General features: G+C 41.4%; 1 protein-coding gene across 15 annotated transcripts in view; it reads left to right on the top strand.

Moving 5' to 3' along the window:
• The window catches only part of ADAM22 (ADAM metallopeptidase domain 22), a 118,834-nt gene that overhangs the window by 77,520 nt on the left and 21,109 nt on the right, over positions 1-20,205 (top strand). For 7 of the 15 annotated variants that reach the window (XM_083704707.1, XM_083704716.1, XM_083704718.1 and 4 more), the window contains exons 11-27: positions 79-245; positions 1,820-1,904; positions 2,439-2,529; positions 3,219-3,270; positions 5,495-5,594; positions 7,448-7,519; positions 8,007-8,099; positions 8,828-8,908; positions 9,326-9,376; positions 9,958-10,021; positions 10,756-10,861; positions 11,787-11,909; positions 12,263-12,431; positions 12,754-12,859; positions 14,020-14,110; positions 15,755-15,772; positions 17,754-17,948. In XM_083704707.1, coding sequence (XP_083560833.1) covers positions 79-245; positions 1,820-1,904; positions 2,439-2,529; positions 3,219-3,270; positions 5,495-5,594; positions 7,448-7,519; positions 8,007-8,099; positions 8,828-8,908; positions 9,326-9,376; positions 9,958-10,021; positions 10,756-10,861; positions 11,787-11,909; positions 12,263-12,431; positions 12,754-12,859; positions 14,020-14,110; positions 15,755-15,772; positions 17,754-17,948 — 1,664 coding nt within the window. The remainder of the gene's footprint in view (positions 1-78; positions 246-1,819; positions 1,905-2,438; positions 2,530-3,218; positions 3,271-5,494; positions 5,595-7,447; positions 7,520-8,006; positions 8,100-8,827; positions 8,909-9,325; positions 9,377-9,957; positions 10,022-10,755; positions 10,862-11,786; positions 11,910-12,262; positions 12,432-12,753; positions 12,860-14,019; positions 14,111-15,754; positions 15,773-17,753; positions 17,949-20,205) is intronic. The other 8 variants (XR_014556572.1, XM_083704708.1, XM_083704711.1 and 5 more) reach the window with 3 other exon arrangements.

Below are 20,205 nucleotides of genomic sequence, written 5' to 3' on the forward strand. Positions count from 1 at the left end.
AAAGGGGCTGTTTTAAAGAGAAAAAGAGGCAAAATTTATACTGTCGCTTGATGATCGTTCATTTTGTTAATGTGCTAGATTTACAAAGAACAGCTCAACACCAGGATAGTCTTGGTTGCCATGGAAACCTGGGGTACTGATAACAAGTTCACCATATCTGAAAACCCACTGGTGACCCTGCGTGAGTTTATGAAATATAGGAGGGATTTTATCAAAGAGAAAAGTGATGCAGTTCACCTTTTTTCGTACGTAATTTCATATTGTTTTGTTATCACTTGGGGTAGTGTATTCTGAATTGCTAGTGCTGACTGACGTTAATTTGGTCTGGGCATAATTCTAAACCATAGTTTGTGATTGCATGTGTGAGCCTTGGGTATGTGCACGCTCCACTTTCCCCTTCTCCTCAGATATGGCCTTGAGGTGATCAGAAGCTATCGTTTCCATTTTTAATTCAGTGGTTTATTGTTACGTCCAAACCTCAAACTCTGTTTAATCTTAAAAAATGATTTTGGGAAGCAAACCAGGATTGTAAACCAAGATTAACTTGTTTTCCCTAAACTACAGTTAAGGCTAACCACAATTTGTCTGATTGAGTAACTGTGGCTAGTTGAAAACGAGACTAAAAAGGAGTTTGAGGCTTTGTTCATGTAATGTCTTGTGTTTCATCAGAACACAGCCAAACATTTTACATGATGTCCAAATGCGCTGTGTACTGTAACACACACTTTACACATTATTAGGGCAGACCCATGTTTAAACCAACTCAATTGACCTTAAACGCCATCTATTTTCAGAAATATTAAAACAGAGATGGGATTTTAAGTGTGGTAGAAGTGATTTGAGCACACATTCATTGTAGTCTGAGGAATTTTGCTTTTAAGGCAGTGAATGGGTTATTCAACCCACATTTACAGACAGCAACCGATTTGCATAGGGATTACATTCTGGACCCTTGCGTGCATTGGTGGGGCCCGTGTAAGGCCGCCCCGTTCTGCCCCCACCCTGTTCCACCCATTTTTGTGATGTTTTCTGGTCACTTCTAGGTTTGGTGCAATGCTCGTGTGTGCGAGCATGCATATATTGGACACACCTAAAATGGTCACGTCCATTTTTAAATATTACCTCAGCCTTCTCTTGATGCCATCTTCAGTGCGGACTGCAGAAGTAAAACCAGGAAAGTCAAGGAGGCCTTATCTCAGCCAACCCCACTGATTTCCCCCCACAAATATTTAAATCTGGATTTATGTTTGCACCCCTCTAGTATCCTTGTGCCTTATTTTCCAAGGGAGTAAACAAGGCATAAGACGAGCTCCTCTTGTCTGTCTTAGTTGACTTGCACTTTAAGGTGTAGGATCTCTCTAATGCTGTCCCCAAGGCAGTTGTGCCACGATTTGGGCACCTCGCTTGAAAGCACCCAATTCCTACTGGATCTGTGTTAGCCTCCCCTGATGCCAGGTGTTTTTGAGTGCTCCCATTAGCCCCAGACAGCCGGAATGCATGAGATTTATACTCCGAAACATCTGGGGGGCATGAGACTGAAGGAGCCTGATCTGTGTGGATCATCTCTTTTCAAATCGTTTCCATGTTGTTTCAAATTCATGGTAGCTTCCTTTTTAAGGCTGTGGCTTCCTGCTCTCTTTCCTTCTCCCCACTGCCTCCAAATCACTGTGCTGACTCAGAAGCGGGAACTTCACAAACAAGCATACGTGTTTTATATCTCCTGAATCCTAAGCTAATGCTTGTTGTTTGAAAATGCCGTGGTTTCTAAATTGCCGCTTTGTGCTTTTCTCACTATCGTTTCTGTTGTTTTTCTTTAAAGGGGGAGCCAGTTTCAGAGCAGTCGCAGTGGGGCAGCCTACATTGGTGGTATTTGTTCACTTCTGAAAGGTGGTGGTGTAAACGAAGTAGGTCCAAATGCCTCTAGGAACACAAAAGGGCTATGCAGAAATGTTTTTGTGAAAACCCATGTCTGGTTCAGCTCTCATGGCACAGTGCTGTGTGACCCACCCTGCCCTGTCACAATGGGAAGAAAGCTCCCCTTGGTACCAGTCAGAACATGGGATGGGGAAAAGATTAAAACCCTTCTCTCTCTCCCCCCCCCCATGCTACAGTCTCAGTCTAGCTACACTTCCCCAACCCCACACTGGATTTTTATTATTAATATCCTATAATAAAGTTTAATGCTATAGATGAACTTGTTTTGTATGGGATGTCTTCTCTAGTCATTTAAGGGCAAATGTTTTACCTGTTATTTGGCCTATGCGTTGCAACTTTCAGCCAGCTTGCTATTCCCCTACGGTTCACGGGAAGTAAATGGAACAAGCCTCTGCAAATCTCATCTTTCGCTTCAGGACAATTCTTTTAAAATTTATAAAACACTTGTAAATTGATTTTCTTTTCCCCTCTCCAAGCTGTTGCGTCTCTTGTTTCTCTTTCAGTTTGGAAAGCCGGATTTAATGTCAGTAACGTTGGCGCAGTCCTTAGCTCACAATCTTGGCATTTTCTCAGACAAAAGAAAATTGCAGAGTGGTAAGTTAGTTTGGTTGATGGTTTCCTTTAAAAAAAAATGCTTATTTATTTACCCCCCCCCCCCAGGAGGGCAGATGTATTCTCATGCCCCCTACCTTTGCCCCAGTCTCTCCTTTTCTCTTTCTCGGTCATTGTAATAATATATTATTTTTCAGAAGGAAAAGGAAATTTGGAAAGATGTTCCTAAGAATGCATCTGAACTCTCTGGAATTGCATTGTTTGTTAAATAACGAATCAGGGATACAGTTTTGGTCTAACTGTGGCAATTATCCTATGGTAATTATATGCAAATTAAATGCAGATCTTTTGCAATTGGCCACATCTGCACCTCATGACCTGGCTGGTGGTGGGGAAGTCTTTCTCCTCTCCTGTCAGATACGGGACACGACATTAAAACTTATTTACTCCATACATGCTTGTGAGAGCCAAACCCATGAAGGTTTGTTTTGCAGTGATCTTTTTTTTGTAGATTTCTGGAATGATACATTTAAAGATGAGAAATGCCCTTACTCACGGCTTACTTTGGTATTATAGAACTCCTTTTGGTTGGCATTATTTATAAGTATTGTGTGTTCTTCCTTACTTCTTATTTGTTTCTCCTAATATGTCCCCCCCCCCCCATATTTAGATTATTTCCAAAGGGGGGAAAAACAAGAGTGTGTAATTTATTTTATTTTATTTTATTTTAGGTGAGTGTAAGTGTGAGGACACATGGTCTGGCTGCATAATGGGAGATACTGGGTAAGGTATTTCTTTTGAAAGACTTCAGTGCAGCAAAAATCTAGATTAGGAGGTGGGGACGGTTGGAGGAAGCTGTACCTAATAAATAGCATTAAATGGAGCTGTGCACCTGAATCGGCTGACAGCAAATTGATGCACATTGTCAAATTGACAACGGGGTGCGTTCAGCTAAGTCCTACTCAGAGTAGACCCATTAAAATACATAAACATAAGTTAATCATATCCATTAACTTCAGTGGGTCTATTCTGAGTAGGACTAGCATTGACTGCCACCCATTGAGTCCGTGTGTCTCATTAGGAAGATAACAGCTTGCCTGCTGGATCAGGGCAATGGCTCATATTGTACAGCATCTTGTTCTCACAGTGGCCAACCAGATGCATGCGGGAAGCAACTGGTATTCAGAAGCAAACCACCTCCAACATAGCCATTGTGTCAAGTTGTGACTGATAGCCTCATCCTCCATTTGTCTAATCTTCCTTTAGAGCCATGCAAGTCGGTGGCCATCACAGCGCCTTGTGAGAGCAGATTCCACAGTGTGACAATGTGCTGTATAAAGAAGCACTTCCTTTTGTCTGCCCTGAATATTTCAGCTTTTTTGGATGTCCATGAGTTCTAATGCTATGACAGGGAGAGTGAAAAAAAGTTCTCTATCCGCTTCTCCTGTGCCCTACATATTTCCATAGACTTCTGCCATGTCACGTCTTACTGTGAATTCTAATGTTGCACAACAGAGGAATCCACTAGTGCATCAGCTGCACTAGCAGAAACCAGTCGCTCAACAGATTACACAAACTCTTACACAAAGTTACTTGCAACCTGCTTGTGCATTCTTGTGTGCAACAGTATTCTGGTGGCGCCAATCTTTTCACCAGCAGAACAAGTACACTGCAAAGTAACTTTAAAGGTAAAGGGACCCCTGACCATTAGGTCCAGTCATGTGGCCAGCATGACTAAGCCATTTCTGCCGAACCAGAGCAGGGCACGGCAATGCCGTTTACCTTCCCGGCGGAGCAGCACCTATTTATCTACTTGCACTTTGACGTGCTCTCGAACTGCTAGGTGGGCAGGAGCAGGGACCGAGCAACGGGAGCTCACCCCGTTGCGGGGATTTGAACCACCGCCCTTCTGATCGGCAAGTCCTAGGCTCTGTGGTTTAACCCACAGCGCCACCCACATCCCCTAAGCGACTTTATCTTAGTACTAATTTGGATACAAACCGTTGCCTGCCCAGCATATCAAAATCTGAACTGGTTCAGCTCCTACTGGCTGGGTAGACCAAGGTAGCTGAATTCTTGGCCTGTTTTTCCATTGAGCTTGCAGAAGTGAAAACAAAAGCATCAGTGACATGCTTCATATTGAACACACAACTCTCCTCTAGGCTACTCATTCTCCCTAAGCGCATTCATGATGGAAGCTAAACGAAAATTATGTTTTTGGCCCACCTAATAAGCCACAATTTTCTCATAGCTGCTGTTCTCCTTGAGTTTTAAACATGAAATATGTAGGCACATAGGCAGTACCAGTTTACTGAGTACTGTACATCTGGGGACGCGGGTGGCGCTGTGGGTTAAACCACAGAGCCTATGACTTGCCGATCAGAAGGTCTGCGGTTCGAATCCCCGCGACAAGGTGAGCTCCCGTTGCTCGGTCCCTGCTCCTGCCAACCTAGCAGTTTGAAAGCACATCAAAGTGCAAGTAGATAAATAGGTACCTCTCCAGCAGGAAGGTAAACGGTGTTTACGTGTGCTGCTCTGGTTCGCCAGAAGCGGCTTAGTCATGCTGGCCACATGACCTGGAAGCTGTACGCTGTCTCCCTCGGCCAATAAAGCGAGATGAGCGCCGCAACCCCAGAGTCGGCCACGACTGGACCTAATGGTCAGGGGTCCCTTTACCTTTACTGTACATCCGTGTGAAGTTTCTCAACTCTATTCCTTATTATTTTGTATTCCTCGGTGCTCCAGATAATTTGCAAATATGAACAGCAGAAGCTGGGGAAAGGCAAAAGCTAATGAGATTATCTAGGGCATCACTGGAGAAAGCACAAGAGTCATTTCAATGACAATTCTTCCTACTGGTTTTAATTAGCAATAAAATAGCTTAAGGAAATAACTGGCAAAAATATTCCTTCCAGTGGAAGCACTTTCAGTCCAATAGAAGTCCTTCCAGAACGTTTATGAATCCATTGGTGGGTCATGAAATAACCTGCTTCCCCCTTTGATGCAGCTATTACCTTCCAACCAAGTTCTCCAAATGTGATGTTGAGGAGTACCACGAATTTTTAAATAACGGAGGTGGAGCCTGCCTTTACAACAAGCCTACCAAGGTAATAGCGGTTTGACACCAGAGGAAAGTAACGTTTTATTATTCTGTCTACTCAGATGCTCAGCTCAGTGTCCTCCCAATCATTTGTATTGAAATGCTTCTTGGCAAACCCACCTGTCTATATATTACCTTATTCTTTCCAAATTGGCTGTGGGCAATCTGTGACCTTCCAAAACGTTGCTGGACTGGATGAGAAGCTTGAAGTGTCTTTTTTGTTTTGGAGCATTTTAAAAACAAAACTGTGCATTGACTTGTTTCTACAACACATTGGGCGTAAGGATCACTTTCCGTAGTAGAGGTTGTTTGCTTTGTTTAGTGCTCCACTTAACTGGACACAGAGCATATGTAGGGGGCGAGGACTCTTAGAATATCCTGTGACAGATGGGGATGAGCAATCCCCCTTTATTCAGGGATTCCTCTACAGCAGTCTATTTTTAAGTAAATCTGCATATATTTAATTTTGGCTTTGCTTTTCATCACAGCATTGGGATTCAGAGCTCCCTGGTTTTTCATCTCCTGAAATTTAATCTGCTGCCTCCCCCTGTCTCTAGGAGTGCTTTTTAATGTGGTGTTTTATGGATTTGTTTAAAAGTTTGTTGAGAGTTTCCTTGGGTTTCTCTTTAAGAGAAAGGCAGGGTAAAAATATTTTAAATAATGAATAATAATCTGCACATGCTGTACTGAAGTTGAAACAGCAGAGTTTTAAGGAAGTTAAAAGAGTTTAGGATTAAGGTGCAATTGAAATATTTTAAAGACTTCTTCCAACTATTGTAAGTCATTTCCCTAGCATCACTACTATAACAGACAGCAAAAAAAAAGTTAAGCATTTATGTCCTTCCCTTCTTGCAATATTTAAAAATGAAAATGCTATAAAACAACAACAGTAACCAAATCAGCCAAGGACACAGGACCAGCAGTTAAACCCCCAAACGCTTTGTTGTTGTTTAGTCGCTTAGTCATGTCCGACTCTTCGTGTCCCCACGGACCAGAGCACGCCAAGCACTTCTGTCTTTCCCTGCCTCCCACAGTTTGGTCAAACTCATGTTAGTAGCTTCGAGAACACTGTCCAACCTAAGCTGCCACAAAGAGCAGCAGCCAGAATAAAATGGTTGTTTAAAAATGAAAAGGCATTGCAAAGATGCAACCACAAACGACTCTCTTTGTATACAGTGGGATAATTTAGTGCGTAACATTGGAAAGATGTTTGCTTCATTTTCTTTTCTGTATGTCACTGTAGATGTGACTCACACAAGCCTTTTTAGGCATTGTAAATATGTTTAATAGGAATGTAAATATGTGAAGCGGCTATTGAAAACAAGTGGTAGTCACAGCCCCTGGGTGACAATGCATGCACAAGCTTCACCCCTGGCTGATGCATGAACAGTGCCATGCTCCATGTGCACAGACACATTAGACAGGAGAACTAGTTACCTATGGCAGCGGTGCGAAACCTCATGTCCAGCCCTAGCTGCCCCCTGAACTTTCCACAGCCCCTGTTTCCTACTCAGTGTATTTGAACAACCCTTGAACCCTTGCTTGTCTGGATGGAGGACGGAGAAGTGTGTGAATGTGTGTAGCAGGCATCCTGCTGTACAAATGTAAAATTTACATCGGTTGCCTCAGCCTTAGGCACTCCCCACCACTTGAACCTGGCCTTTGGAAGCTTGTCCAGAAGGGAACGTGGTCCCTGGGCTGAAAAATGTTTCACACCCCCGGACTCCAGGGGTGATAGCTATAGCTTGCATATTCTTGAGAGCTCCTCCACCTAAACATATGAATACGACTGTAGGCCAAATAATGCAACCCCACACTTGCCATTTTTATCCTGTCTTCCTTATTTATTTTTCATCGCAGCTTCTCGATCCTCCAGAATGTGGCAATGGCTTTGTTGAAGCTGGAGAAGAATGTGACTGTGGTACTGCGACCGTAAGTCATGCAATGAATAGTTTGCCCGGGGCATCAGTTCCTTTCCAAATTAGACAACTCATTAAAGAAGAAGAAGAGAAACTGCCTTAAGGAGGCAGGCTTACTGTTTGCATTGTCCTCCTCGCCAATCACTTGGTGAGGGAAGCAAGCTGCACATTAACTGTGCATTTATGCATGCGCAGTGGTGCTGGTGGAGGTACTTTGGTTCTGCTTGCAATGTACCAAGCAAGTGTAAAAAGAAGAAAAGAAGACTCTGGGGTGTATCCAATGTTCATCATGCTCAGAGCATGTTTCTCAGTAGATGCCAGAGTGTAGGCTTCTCCCAAGGCCATCAGATTATTGATTGATTGATTGATTGATTGATTGATTGATTTTTTTAATCTGAAGTTTGCATTATGCGCACTATAGAGTGTTAGGTGAAGGCACAGGTAGTTTTGAAGAAATGCACTTGTCAAACTGCTGTTTTCCAATTGCTTCCACTCCTCAGGAATGTCGTGCTGAAGGTGGAGATTGCTGTAATTCCTGTAGTCTAACGGCTAACTCCGAATGCAGTAATGGACTTTGCTGTAAAAAATGTCAGGTGCGTATTTAAGTGAAGGATTTTTATTTATTTATTTATTTTTTAAAAAGACCGTTTAAAAGCCTGCTGCTATGTAGTTATGCCTACTTTTGATTACCAGCAGAATCGACTCATTTTCTGAAAGCTTAACAAAAAGAATCCCAATGTTTCCTTCGCAGTCAGTTTCATCTGCAGGACGTAGTGCAGTATGTCCTGTTTTCAAACACTTGTCTGTTTACAAGTCCGCCAGCTGAGAAGATATTAAAAGAGAAACTATAGCACAGAATGAAATGGTGTTATAGCTGGAAGGGGCCTTGGAGGTCATGCAGCCAAACCCAGTTCTCGCTGTAGGATCTGCAACGGAGGATGCAGCTTCAGTTATCCATGACAGATGGCCAGCCATCCTTAGCCTAAGTACCTCCGGCAAAGCGGAGCTCACCACCTCCTGAGGCAGGCTGCTTCAGTCTGTTTCTCCTAAGTTTAGCTGGAATCTGCTTCTTTAAACTGCTTCCCTCCTTTAGATGGGCCACTAATCACAGGGGTTGTGCCGTTTATAAATATCGTGGCATGTAATTGTAACCTTCATTATTGTACTTGGACATTTGAATTTTGTCAGTAGCATATTGAGAACCCCCAATTAAACCCGATTCCAAGAACAGAAGAAGAAAATATTTTTGTGTGTGTGGTATTTTGACTTGAACTGTCAAAAGGTTATAGATCTGCTCAGATATTTAATGTTTCTTTTTCAGTTTGAAGCCAAAGGAGTTGTATGCAGAGAAGCTGTGAATGATTGCGATATTGCAGAGAGTTGCACAGGAGACTCTAATCAGGTAAAGTTTCAAAATGAGCGACTAGAAGGCTATAGCTCAGTATAGCAACAGAACGTCTGCTTGGCATGTAGAAGGTCCCTGGTTTAATCCCTGGCGTCTCCAGGTTAGCATTGGGAGAGGCTCCTGCCAGAAGCCCTGGAGAGATGCTGCCAGCTAGTGTAGGCAATATGGAGCTAGAGGGACCATTGGTCTGACTCTGTATAAGGCAGCTTCTTACGTTCAGAGAGAGAGAGAGGTTTGCAAAATCTGGACATGCAGTTAATACCCACTTGAACAAAACAATTTTGGGAGACAGGAGGCAATGTCCAATCGAAGGAAAGTTTTAAAAGCTGCATTTGCATTAATTTTAGACACTGCAGTACAGCTTTAAAAACTCTTGTCTAGTTTATCATATGGTTCCTTCTGCTTTTTCTTTAGTGCTCTCCAAATCTGCACAAAATGGATGGGTATTCATGCGATAACGAAGAGGTATGTACAGTGTTTCATTTGATAACTTGCGTAAGATAGGCTTGAGCAGATAAAAGCTAGTCTCTTCACAGACGTCTATTAAAGGACTCATTTGGGACGCTGGAATCTGTGATTCTAAACATGTGCTGCAGAATCTCGTGCCAGGATCGTGTCTCTTCCCCACCCCTTCCTTTTAAATATATGTGCATATATTATATGTTTGGTTTCTTGTTCACTTTGTTTCTTGCATATCACATTAGGGGCAGATAGACAATTGTAATGTAACGTTAATACATCAAATACATAGCAATAATTTGCACTTCAGTTGGTTAGGTGAGGGGGGGATAGGTTTTTAAATAGTAAGACCTTTTTATTTAGATCTGGCAAAGATTTGAAATTGCATATTAAAATGGAGTTGCATATTAAGGCTGCTAAGCACACTTACCTGGCAGTATGTCCCATTGGTACCTATGGTTGTCCCCCCCCCCCACTGTTTTATAACCTTTCCCCCTCAGTAATGTAGAAACAAGCTAAGCAATAGATTTTTGGAAAATATGTCAAGTGACGATAGACCATGTGTCCTTTTTTTGGTTTCTCTTCAGGGCCTTTGTTTTGGAGGACGATGTAAAACAAGAGACAGGCAGTGTAAATATATCTGGGGAGAAAGTGAGTAAGCTCTTTTAAGCTTCCAATTATTATTTTTTTTTTTAAAGTGGTATCCCTCTGGAAACCCACTTGCTTGGCATCAGGACTGTCACACAGAAGAAGGCAAAGACTTGCTATTTGCTGCTCCAGAGAACAGCATTATATCTAATGGATTTAAGTTACAGAATAATATATTCTGATTCAACATTAGGGCCACATAAGCACTATCCTTTTAGAGCACTATGATACAGTCATGGCTTCCTCCAAGGAATGCTGGGAACTCTAGTTTGTTAGGGGTTGCTGAGAGTTGTTAGAAGGCCACTATTGCCCTCACAGAGCTGTAATTCTCGGAGTTATTTGGGAAGATGGGTTGATTTCTAAACCACTCTAGATTTTGTCTGGTTGCTAGAGAGTAGGCAGTATTCTGCTACAGTTTCCAGCAGCAGATGTTTCTGCTGCTTTATAACCACAGATCTCTACTATTTTAAAGGCAAAGTGCTTTATCAATTGTACAATACCTTTGCAAATTCTAGTTTCCTGTCAATTTCCTCCCACCCCAGTCACTGGTACGTTTCAAGGATGCTTTAGCTGAGAATCTTCAGTGCTTATATAATAAAAATAGTTGAGAGCATATAAATTGTGATCTCAATCAGGCCAAAATCTTCCCATGTTTACATGTGCTTACCTTTTAGAACAAACTTGTGCGTCATGATTGAAGGAAATTAGTTTCTGTTATTTTTTTCCTTGCTCTTAAGATGTGACGGTCGCTGATAACTATTGCTACGAGAGGTTGAATATAGAAGGAACTGAGAAAGGCAACTGTGGCAGAGACAAAGATACTTGGACACAGTGCAAGAATGAGTAAGTTAACACTATTCTTTTTAGATAGCACCTTGATTTTCTTCGTGTTTAAGCCCTGTGGTTCTCAGACATTATAAGCGACATGTTCCTTTGCAGATATCCAGATCTAACACCACCATCAATAATAATAATAATAATAATAATAATAATAATAATAATAATAATATAATTTTAGATTTAATTGCAAAGATTGCATTGCAGTAATACAATCATGAAGTCACCAATGCCTGAGGTACTGTTGGTCCCCAGGTGCTTTGGGTTCAAGGGGGTTCTGGGCCTGTAGAGGTTGGAGACTGTTGGTATAGACCAGGGATGTCCAACACGTCAGTTGTGATCTACTGGTCGATCCCTGCAAGGTTTAGGTAGATCGCGGTCATTCGTTGGCCCCCTTCTGGCCCCACCCCCTCTCCTAGCCTCTATTGTTGCAGAAGGGAAGTCAGAGTTTAGAAACGGAGGCTGTTGTCTGGCCAGCGATTGTAAAGTTGGTGGCTGCCTTTGTTCCCCCCTCCCTCAGAAGAGCTGCCCCCCTAAAAAACGTGGCATCTCCCCTCCCCCTAAAAAGCCCACTGCCAGATTTTAATTTTGAAAGTAGATTGCAATCTCTTGGGAGTTGGCCACCCCTGGTGTAGACCAGGGTTCTTGGGTCTCCAGTTGTTTTTGGACTACAGTTCCCATCATCCCTGATCACTGGTCCTGCTAGCTAGGGATGATGGGAGTTGTAGTTCAAAAACAGCTGGAGGGCCGTTTGGGGAACCGTGGTGTAGACAATGCTGAGGTCTGATTCAGGATAAGGCAGTTTTCTGTGTTCTATTGCTTATGTTCAGTAAACATCACCTATTTCTCTTAGGCAGCCCCCCCCCTTTTTTTTTTACTTCAAGCAGCAGCAGCAACAACAATGAATGCCTTGTTTAATCTTTCCTTCCAGGGATGTTCTTTGTGGATATCTCTTGTGCTCTAATATTGTTTCTATCACTCCGAGACTTGGGGAACTCGATGGCGAAATCACATCGACTTCTCTTCAAGCTGTGGACAAGTCCTTTGTTTGCAGGTAATTTCTCAAATCCTAAACAGGGAGGACCCAGTCCAAGCACATGAATTGTGTGTTATTGTCATAATGAGAGGTAACAGTACAACACATGTCCATCGCTATGTGTATACAGAGCAGTTGCACCTGTAAATTTAAAATAACGTCGCATAAATTCCAGCTTGCTTAAGCAATGGTCAGAATTTTTTTTGAAGTTTTGCGTGATCCACTGTGAGAAAACGTCAGCTTTTTTCTAGCCATGAAAAAAGGATTAACAAACGTTACTTAGTGTTCTATGTTTTGACAGCAGTTTTGTTAAAAAGGGATTTCAGTTTGGTGGATCTAACTTAACAAAGGTTTTTTGTGCCCTTTTGCAGCGGGGGTCATGTCAAGCTAGAGGAAGATGCAGACCTTGGCTATGTAGAAGATGGGACACCTTGTGGCCAAGGAAGGATATGTTGGGAGCACAGATGCCTTTCTGCAGAATCCTTTAACTTCAGCTCCTGTCCAGGAAGTACAGAAGGCACCATCTGTTCAGGGCACGGAGTAGGTTTTGCAGTGCCTTGAGGGAGTGATTTCACGTTAATTCCGTAAATATTGGCTGGCTGGCAAGGGTTCTTTCTGTGCCTTTTCCAAAAGGGCTGTAAAACAGGCTGAAAGTAAATACATGTGAACCAATCTGGAACCTACGGGTATAGGGTGGCATACAAATAAGAATAATAAATCATCCAGTATACTTTAAAGCACTGGAATTAATCATCTGCCGCATTTTGTAGCCTAGTGGTAGAAAAGCAGGAAAGCGATATATTCAGATGGCATATTCAGATTTGAGGACTGCTTTCTAAATATTAGATTACATTCTTTATAGGTGTGCAGTAATGAAATACAGTGTATCTGTGAAGGGCTGTGGACTGGTGCGGACTGTGCCAAACCCATCATGAAACCAAGAAATGATGATTTTATGCCCAACCCAGGTGAGTTGCATGTTTTACAATTTAATGAAATGATCACAGGCTACTTTCGGGGTCAGACTTCAAAGCATGGGCATTAATTTTCCACTTAACATGCCATCAGAGCAGTAGAGTCTTTTGCCAATAGGTACCGTTGCAACAACTTTCACAGGCCAGAGCCCAGTTTATCAAATACAGCTACCTGCCACAAGACTGTTGTCTTAGAAGTCATTCTTTGTAAAAAGGGCCATCACTCAGTGGTTCCACATTGAGTCCAAGGCACCTCTAGATTGGGGTGTGTGTGTGGAGGAACTGCACTATGAAACCATTAATAGCCACTTCCGGGCACTGCAGACAATATTGAACTAGACTGACCAATCGTCTGACTTGGTATATGGTTATATATGGTCAAGGAGTACCAAGACCTTGAACTTGGTCTGGTAGAAGATTGGCAGTCACTGCATATCCCACAGACAAGGTTTTATATGCTGGTGGCAGTTGCCTCCACAAGCAGCCTGACCACTACATTTTTCAGCCTCCAGACAAACCTCAAGTGCAACCTCACATGGAGAGCATTACAATAATCCAACCCTGAGATTACCAGTACATGGGCAACTGTGGTTAAGTTATCCTGATCCAGGAAAGGCCATAGTTGTCTTCTGGTAAAAGGTAGTCCAAGCCACTGTTCTTTCATTGGCAGGGCTGGATTCAGATGAAGCATCTGCTCCTTCAGTGAAAGTGCAGCCCCAAGGTGATCTAGATCAGAGCTGTGGCAGGGGCAAAAAGCTGAATCCGCTCTTGCCAGGGTTCAGATCCAGATTGTGACATACATACACTCAGCTGCTATTTACTAAAAAAAAAAGAAACACATCTAAGTTGGCCCACATTGTCTTTATTCTTTGCTGCTACATGTCTCCCTGAGGGTGTTTATCCCAAAGTTTTACACCTCTAAAAATGAAACAAGCAATCTGAATTTAGGACTGTCTCCAAATATATCATACTATGAATGAATCCATTTAAATATTAATGGACATGTCTATTGATTTTAATAGCTCTACTCCCAAGTATGACTTAGCTGAATAACTGTATTAGGAAAACCAATGTTTTGTAGTTTTATGTATGTGTCCCTTCGCCTCAAAATGAGATACATTCAGATTCTTGTTTCCTTCTTTTTTTTAATCTAGGTGTCACTAGCACAAATATTATTATAGGTGCTATCGCTGGTACAATTTTAGTGTTGGCTCTGATTATGGGCATAACTGCATGGGGTTACAAGTAAGTAATTTATATTATATATATATCTTATATTAATAAAGGTAATTTTTTTTATTTCATAAGATTCTCTATACTTTATTATGATTTGATAAAGTATGAATTGGCAGTGTGAATTATCAAATGATTTAGGCAAAAGAGAATATCAGAAGTTTTCCTAATCAGAACCGCTTCCAGTTCTCCTCTCTGCAGATAGTTGCCTTTCTAGGCTTGCTGTACTCAGAAGACTTGTTGTCCAACATCTGCAGACTGAAGGCTGCATAGGACTGGAGGACAGCCTTTGAGTAAAGCAAGTCTAGCCATCCTGCCTGGGGATTTTGGGAATTGTAGTCCAGCGACATCCAGGGACCCAGCCAGCAAAGCTGATGTACTCTTTAAGTCAAACTTGCCATAATAATTATATTATTTACTGGTAACAGCCTGTCTTACTAATTTGTAGTATAACTTTCTCACATTCTATCTTTAATTATTTACTGCACACCTTTGTTTCAGCATGTCTAAACGAAATGTATGATAGGAAAAATAAAATTTATTGAACTCATGCACTGATCCTAGGCCACATTCACACATGTTGATAAGTCTGGGTTGCTAGGCTCCCAAGGTTTTGGGAATAAGCCACATACTTTGTGCACACTGTTCAGTGCCCCCCTCTTACTCCTACCCTGGCATGAGGAGGGGAAACAACCCCAGAAAGCTTGAGAGGGGTTTGACTTCCTGTGACGTCCAAGCCTGAGATTGTGCATTGTTTCTACCTAACAACAACTTTTGGTCTCAGCAACAAAGTTTGGTCTTCTTAACAGTCAGTTAAATGATACTAACTCTACTTATGAAGTTAGGCAGCTCTTGAAAGGTACCAGAGGACATTGCGCTCTCTTTCCTTGAATGAGGAGAGAATGAAAATAGATCTGGTTTGCGCAAGAAACCTCATGGTTAGTGAGGAAGGAGTTTCACAACAAGCCTGAGTTTGGACAGCATGAGTCAAATTGTGGCTTAGCTCAGCTAAGGACTGGGGAGGAGCAAAATGGCTGCAAGCTCCTTTCCGGAAGCCCACATCTTTGTGGGCCTAATAAGCCATTGACTTGGGTTCACATGACACAGCGAGCCATAGTTTGTCTTACTGTGTCATGTGAACCAGGTCAGTGTGTGAGTTCATATTGCCCAGGGTCTGCAGGGTTTGAAATAAGAAACATCATTTTCTTCCAAAGGGCTTTCCTAAACTCAGCCTATGCATTTCAAACATAACACTGATGCTTCATTGTATGCAGTGTCATGCTCTTTTTCATAGCAATGATCCAATTGCTTGGGAAAGACAAAAATACTCAATTTCTGCTAGGGTTTCTTTTCTATTTTATATCTTTGGGATTGGATCCTAAGGGCTACACAAAGGTGGGTCCTACCCCCTCTCTTCAACTGCAGCCCCCCACACCAGGTCCTGTGTGCTGTTCCTGAAAGTTTCACAGCTTTCTGAAGTGGCTTTTCAGGGGCATCAAGGAGATGCCAAAGGAGGGTGTGGGTCTTTCCCATTCTGCATGTGGAAATCCACTGGGAGTTCTTAGGATCCAGTTCTCAGCTTATGACACTGAGTAGAGTAATGGCAAGTATAACATGGTAACTCACTCTCTTATCTCTCTTTCTTCCTCTTGTAAGAAACTATCGAAGACAGAGGTATGTGAAAAAGCAGTGTGGCCACATGTCACAGAATGCTTCAGATGTGATCCCTATTTATTATTTAGTTGGGATATATATATATATATATATTAAAGACATCAGTATGGCTAGGAATGTAACGTTTTTTGTGTACATGGAGCTGTGGGCTGATGAATTTAATTTAAATGGCTCCTATCTTTGTAGTGTTAATGTGTTGTCCCTTAAGACTTGGATTCCTGTATTCTGAGATATGTTCTTTTAGGAGGGTGGAGCCCTAAGGCAGAGACCAGAACCCTGTGGTCCTCCAGATATTTTTGGACTACAACTCCCATCATCACTGACCGTTGGCCATGTTAACTGGGGCTGATGGGAGTTAGAGTCTAACAACACCTGGAGGGCCATGGGTTCCCTGTACCTGCCCTATGTGGGCTGGTTTTTTTTAATTACACCTTTATTTTCTTTGCAGCCACAGTGTTGAAATTTAACCTCAGACCCAGTTCAATTCTGCTTAGTACATAACATTGATTACTGGCGCATTTTCCAATTACCTGGGCACTAATCCCTCCCATTATGAACTTGTCTGCATGTTTGCCTTTTTAATCAATAGAGAGATTAATATAGCCATGTATGATCCCACTCCTGACTGGTGCTGAGCACTTGTTTTTTTAAGCCACAATATTTTTTTCCAAATTAAAAAAAAACTTGAAAGGAGGTCTAAGGGACCTCATGGATGGTGTTAGACTACAGCGTCCATCACCATTGGCTGTGCTGGCTGAGGTTGATGGGTCTTGGAGTCCAGCAACTTCTGGAGGACCTCTGACTCCTCACCCCTGCTCTAGAATAAGGCCCAGCAGCATTGTCCTTCGTTTGACTTGGCCTCATGAAGGTGCCATGTGCTGGCATCTGAAGCTGAGGGCAATGCTTCCCTATAAAATGGCACCAGGTAGCAGTTGAGCATGTGATCATTAGGACTAGAAAACAAACGGTGTCAAAAAGGTAAGCAGTTAGGTGGCAACTTGGCTTTATGAAAAATATGTTCTCTATACCCTTTCCACTTTCATGCTCACAAAATTCTAAAAAACACTGATGGGTTAGCTCTAAGTTTGACATTAAAAATCTTGTACTTCAAGAAAACTAGAAAAGCAAGTACTCTTACCTCTGTTTGTCTAATCTTTCTTAGATAACATCCTGTAAGTGTTCTTTGATCACAGTTCAAAGTACAGGAGTCCAGTGTCATAGATATGGAATCTTTTTTCCCCTTTGTGTAAAACTAATTTTTTTGTAAGGGAAAGTACAAAAATTGTACTGGTGTATGTAGGTATATATCTATAATCTATTGCATTAGTTTGAATCTTGGGTTGAAGAGTGGGATTTGGTATTTCTTGAATATCCTTTTTAACGCAAGAAACTCCTTAGTTGAATTTGGGATGGGGAACTAAGTTTGTTATGACTGCTTGGCAGCAGTAGGAAATCCCCTTCACTGTGCGCATGTCATATTTGGACAATATTGGGTGTTTTTGTTTTTTTTTAATTGCCTATTAATTATCAAGGCCTTCTTTACTGATTGCTCCAACCTGTCATGAGATGGAGAAAAGGAACGATTGGGGGTGTAGAGGGTGGCAATACCTAACCCCGCTCTTGAGTGTCTCTTAAATCAAATTGTTCAAACTTGTTGCCTTTAGGCCTATTAAGGAAAACACACTCTGAAATGGGTGTATATCTTAATTAGACTTTTAAGTATCTCAGGGAATGCATTTCCCCATTACAGAATGTAAGCCTATTTTCTCAGGTAGCCATTCTCTCTTATTTATATAGTTATGTGATAAATTTTCATGGTCTCCTTTCTAAGCTTTTTCCTGTGCTATATATATATATGTATATGAGTGTGTATTTATTTACATTTATATATATACATACATACATTTGGAATATGCATGTGTTTTTTTTGTTTTTTAACCTTCAGTGTGTTTCTGACTTGAAAATGTTCATTATGCTTTAGACAAATCCCTCAGGGAGATTATGTAAAAAAGCCTGGTGAGGCCGACTCCTTTTATAGCGACATGCCGCCTGGAGTCAGCACAAACTCTGCATCTAGTTCTAAGAAGAGGTCTGCTTTTCTGTCGCATTTTCAGATTTCTACCTGTTCCATCACACATTATTCCATTAGTCAGAACCTTTCATTGTTTTGCAGCAGGTTTGATTACTTCTTTCCTTCCTTTTGTGGGCTGTGTGTGTGTGTGTGTGTGTTTAAAGTGACCCCCTTTGGTCTTTGATTACTGACTAGTTGTATCCTCTCTTTTCAAATGCACTTCTTTGGGGATCTAAAACTCTGACAAATTATATTGGTGGAGTTCTTTGTAGCCCCACAGATAAATCAGATCCTCAGTTCTGATAGCCATCTCCTTCTGCTTGGAAGTGCCTTGTTTTGCTGCTTATTAAGTGTCCTAGCTCCTAATCAAGCGAAACACTGTACCCAAATTGCCACGAATTTGATATTACGATGAAGTAATCAAAGAAGGGGGATGCTGTACTTTCATTAACTGTTATAACATTAATGAATTACGGTAATAGAAATGTTAGAAGTGTTGTCTTTTATCACTAGTTTGCCCTGTCTTTTTGTTCTTTAGTATGCTGCCAAATCTGGCATTTCCATCTTGCATTTCTCTCTTTTTACTGACCAAGGAAGGCCTGATTTACATACACAGCCACCCTTGTGGGTGAACTAGCTTGTGATGTCGATCCTTGTAGGCGTGGCACAAAGTTTTATGAGTGGCTTCCCATGCATTTTGGCCAAGCTTGCAGCAGCAGGTTTGGAGTGTGTGAGAAGCTGCTACACCGCCATGTGGGCTGTGCCCTTCACTATTACAACCAATTATCCATGGAGGCAGGATTGTTGTGGTCAGGCCATAGAATCACTGCCGACACCTTGATTCTGCCAGATTTAATCCCCAATCCAGTGTCTCTGGAGTGTGACGCATCCCGGGTGAGCAACTATATATTGCCCTCTTCTGTGAAAGGAAATGCAGTGGACATTTACATGGAGCTCTGTTATGGATCTGGAGCTTTGTGCATGACATGAGGCAATGGGCTGTGCATTGCTCTGTCTGCTGAAAAAAGGCATATGCACCATTTTAAAATGGCACACACATCCTGGTGCATTTAATAGTTCACGAAGTTAACAGGGTCACTTTGATCTGTAAACCTTTTTTTCTATCTTTTAGCATGGAGAGATTTATTATAGAATTGCTTTTTCCCCTCAAAAGGCTTTCACAAAAAACAATAATTCTGCCATGTAATAATACTAATAATGGACAGGCTATTTTGTGAACCATCATTTCCCCCCTTTTTTCTTTGTAAAGATCATTCACGCTTCTGGTGGTTTTCAAATGAGAAACTGAAAGGAAACAGAGGAAATTTGTACCTCAGATTCAAAGTTGTGAATGTAGTAGCTTAGTGATGCATACATAATGCCGATGCAAATGTCTGTTTAATACTGAGGTTTTTTATACCTTTGTGAGATTCTCTTTAATTTTTGCATGGCAGATGTCAACTTGAAAAGTAACTCCTAAGTCAACATCCAGTTTCTTGACTGACGGTTTATGTTTGTGGAAGGATTAAAATGTTGATTTTTCTGAGAATAATCTTCAAAGCTGCATATCCATCTGCAGTTGAACTTCTTGAATGCCTAAATATAACAGAATTTTTGGAAAACCAGTTTCCTGATATTTTGTCTTATTTAGGTTTTGTTTCCACATAAGGGAGCAAAATTTTGTTCATTCTATGAAGCTTGACTTTTAAATTGGGCATTGCTTAAATTCCATTGTATAATGTTGTGTGTCATCTCCCCCCCCCCCCCATTTCCATTGATTCCTCATTTCAACCACTTGTTTGTTCTTTATTGTATAATGGTATGAAACTCTTAAGGTCTGTCTACATTGGGACAAAGAATATCTCTTGTCAGTTACCTGTAAACCTACTTAAGTTTAAAACTGGCATGGCCTATATTATGGGTGCTTAGTATCAGGCAGAAAATTTACCTTCACAAACGTTTCAGACTACAATAGTTGGACTAATGAGTAGGGAGGAAAGTTCTGTTGGATGCAGTCCTTCATATCTTACATATTTTATTAATTAAAAATTGCACAGGAAAAAAAAGATTAGAAAAAGCAAGAGAAATATGGGGCTGGATTCAGTCAAAATCAATGGTACAAGTTAATCATGGCTTAAATTAACACCACTTGATTTCAAAGTCAGGTTCAGCTGACTTTGGTTGGATCCAACCCATGCCATTTTGTCTTATTTATGCAAGAGAAAAGGTTCTAAGGTATAAAGGATGCTTATCTACGATCTATATAAATTTTGTTAAAAAAATAAAAGTGTTTAGGCAAGTCTGTCCAGGCACATAGATGCTGACGTGTTTTAATCTCTTTCACTGTCAGTTTTAATTATTT

This window comes from Podarcis gaigeae (assembly GCF_964106915.1).
Source record: "Podarcis gaigeae genome assembly, chromosome: 12".
Taxonomy (NCBI): Eukaryota; Metazoa; Chordata; class Lepidosauria; order Squamata; family Lacertidae; genus Podarcis; species Podarcis gaigeae.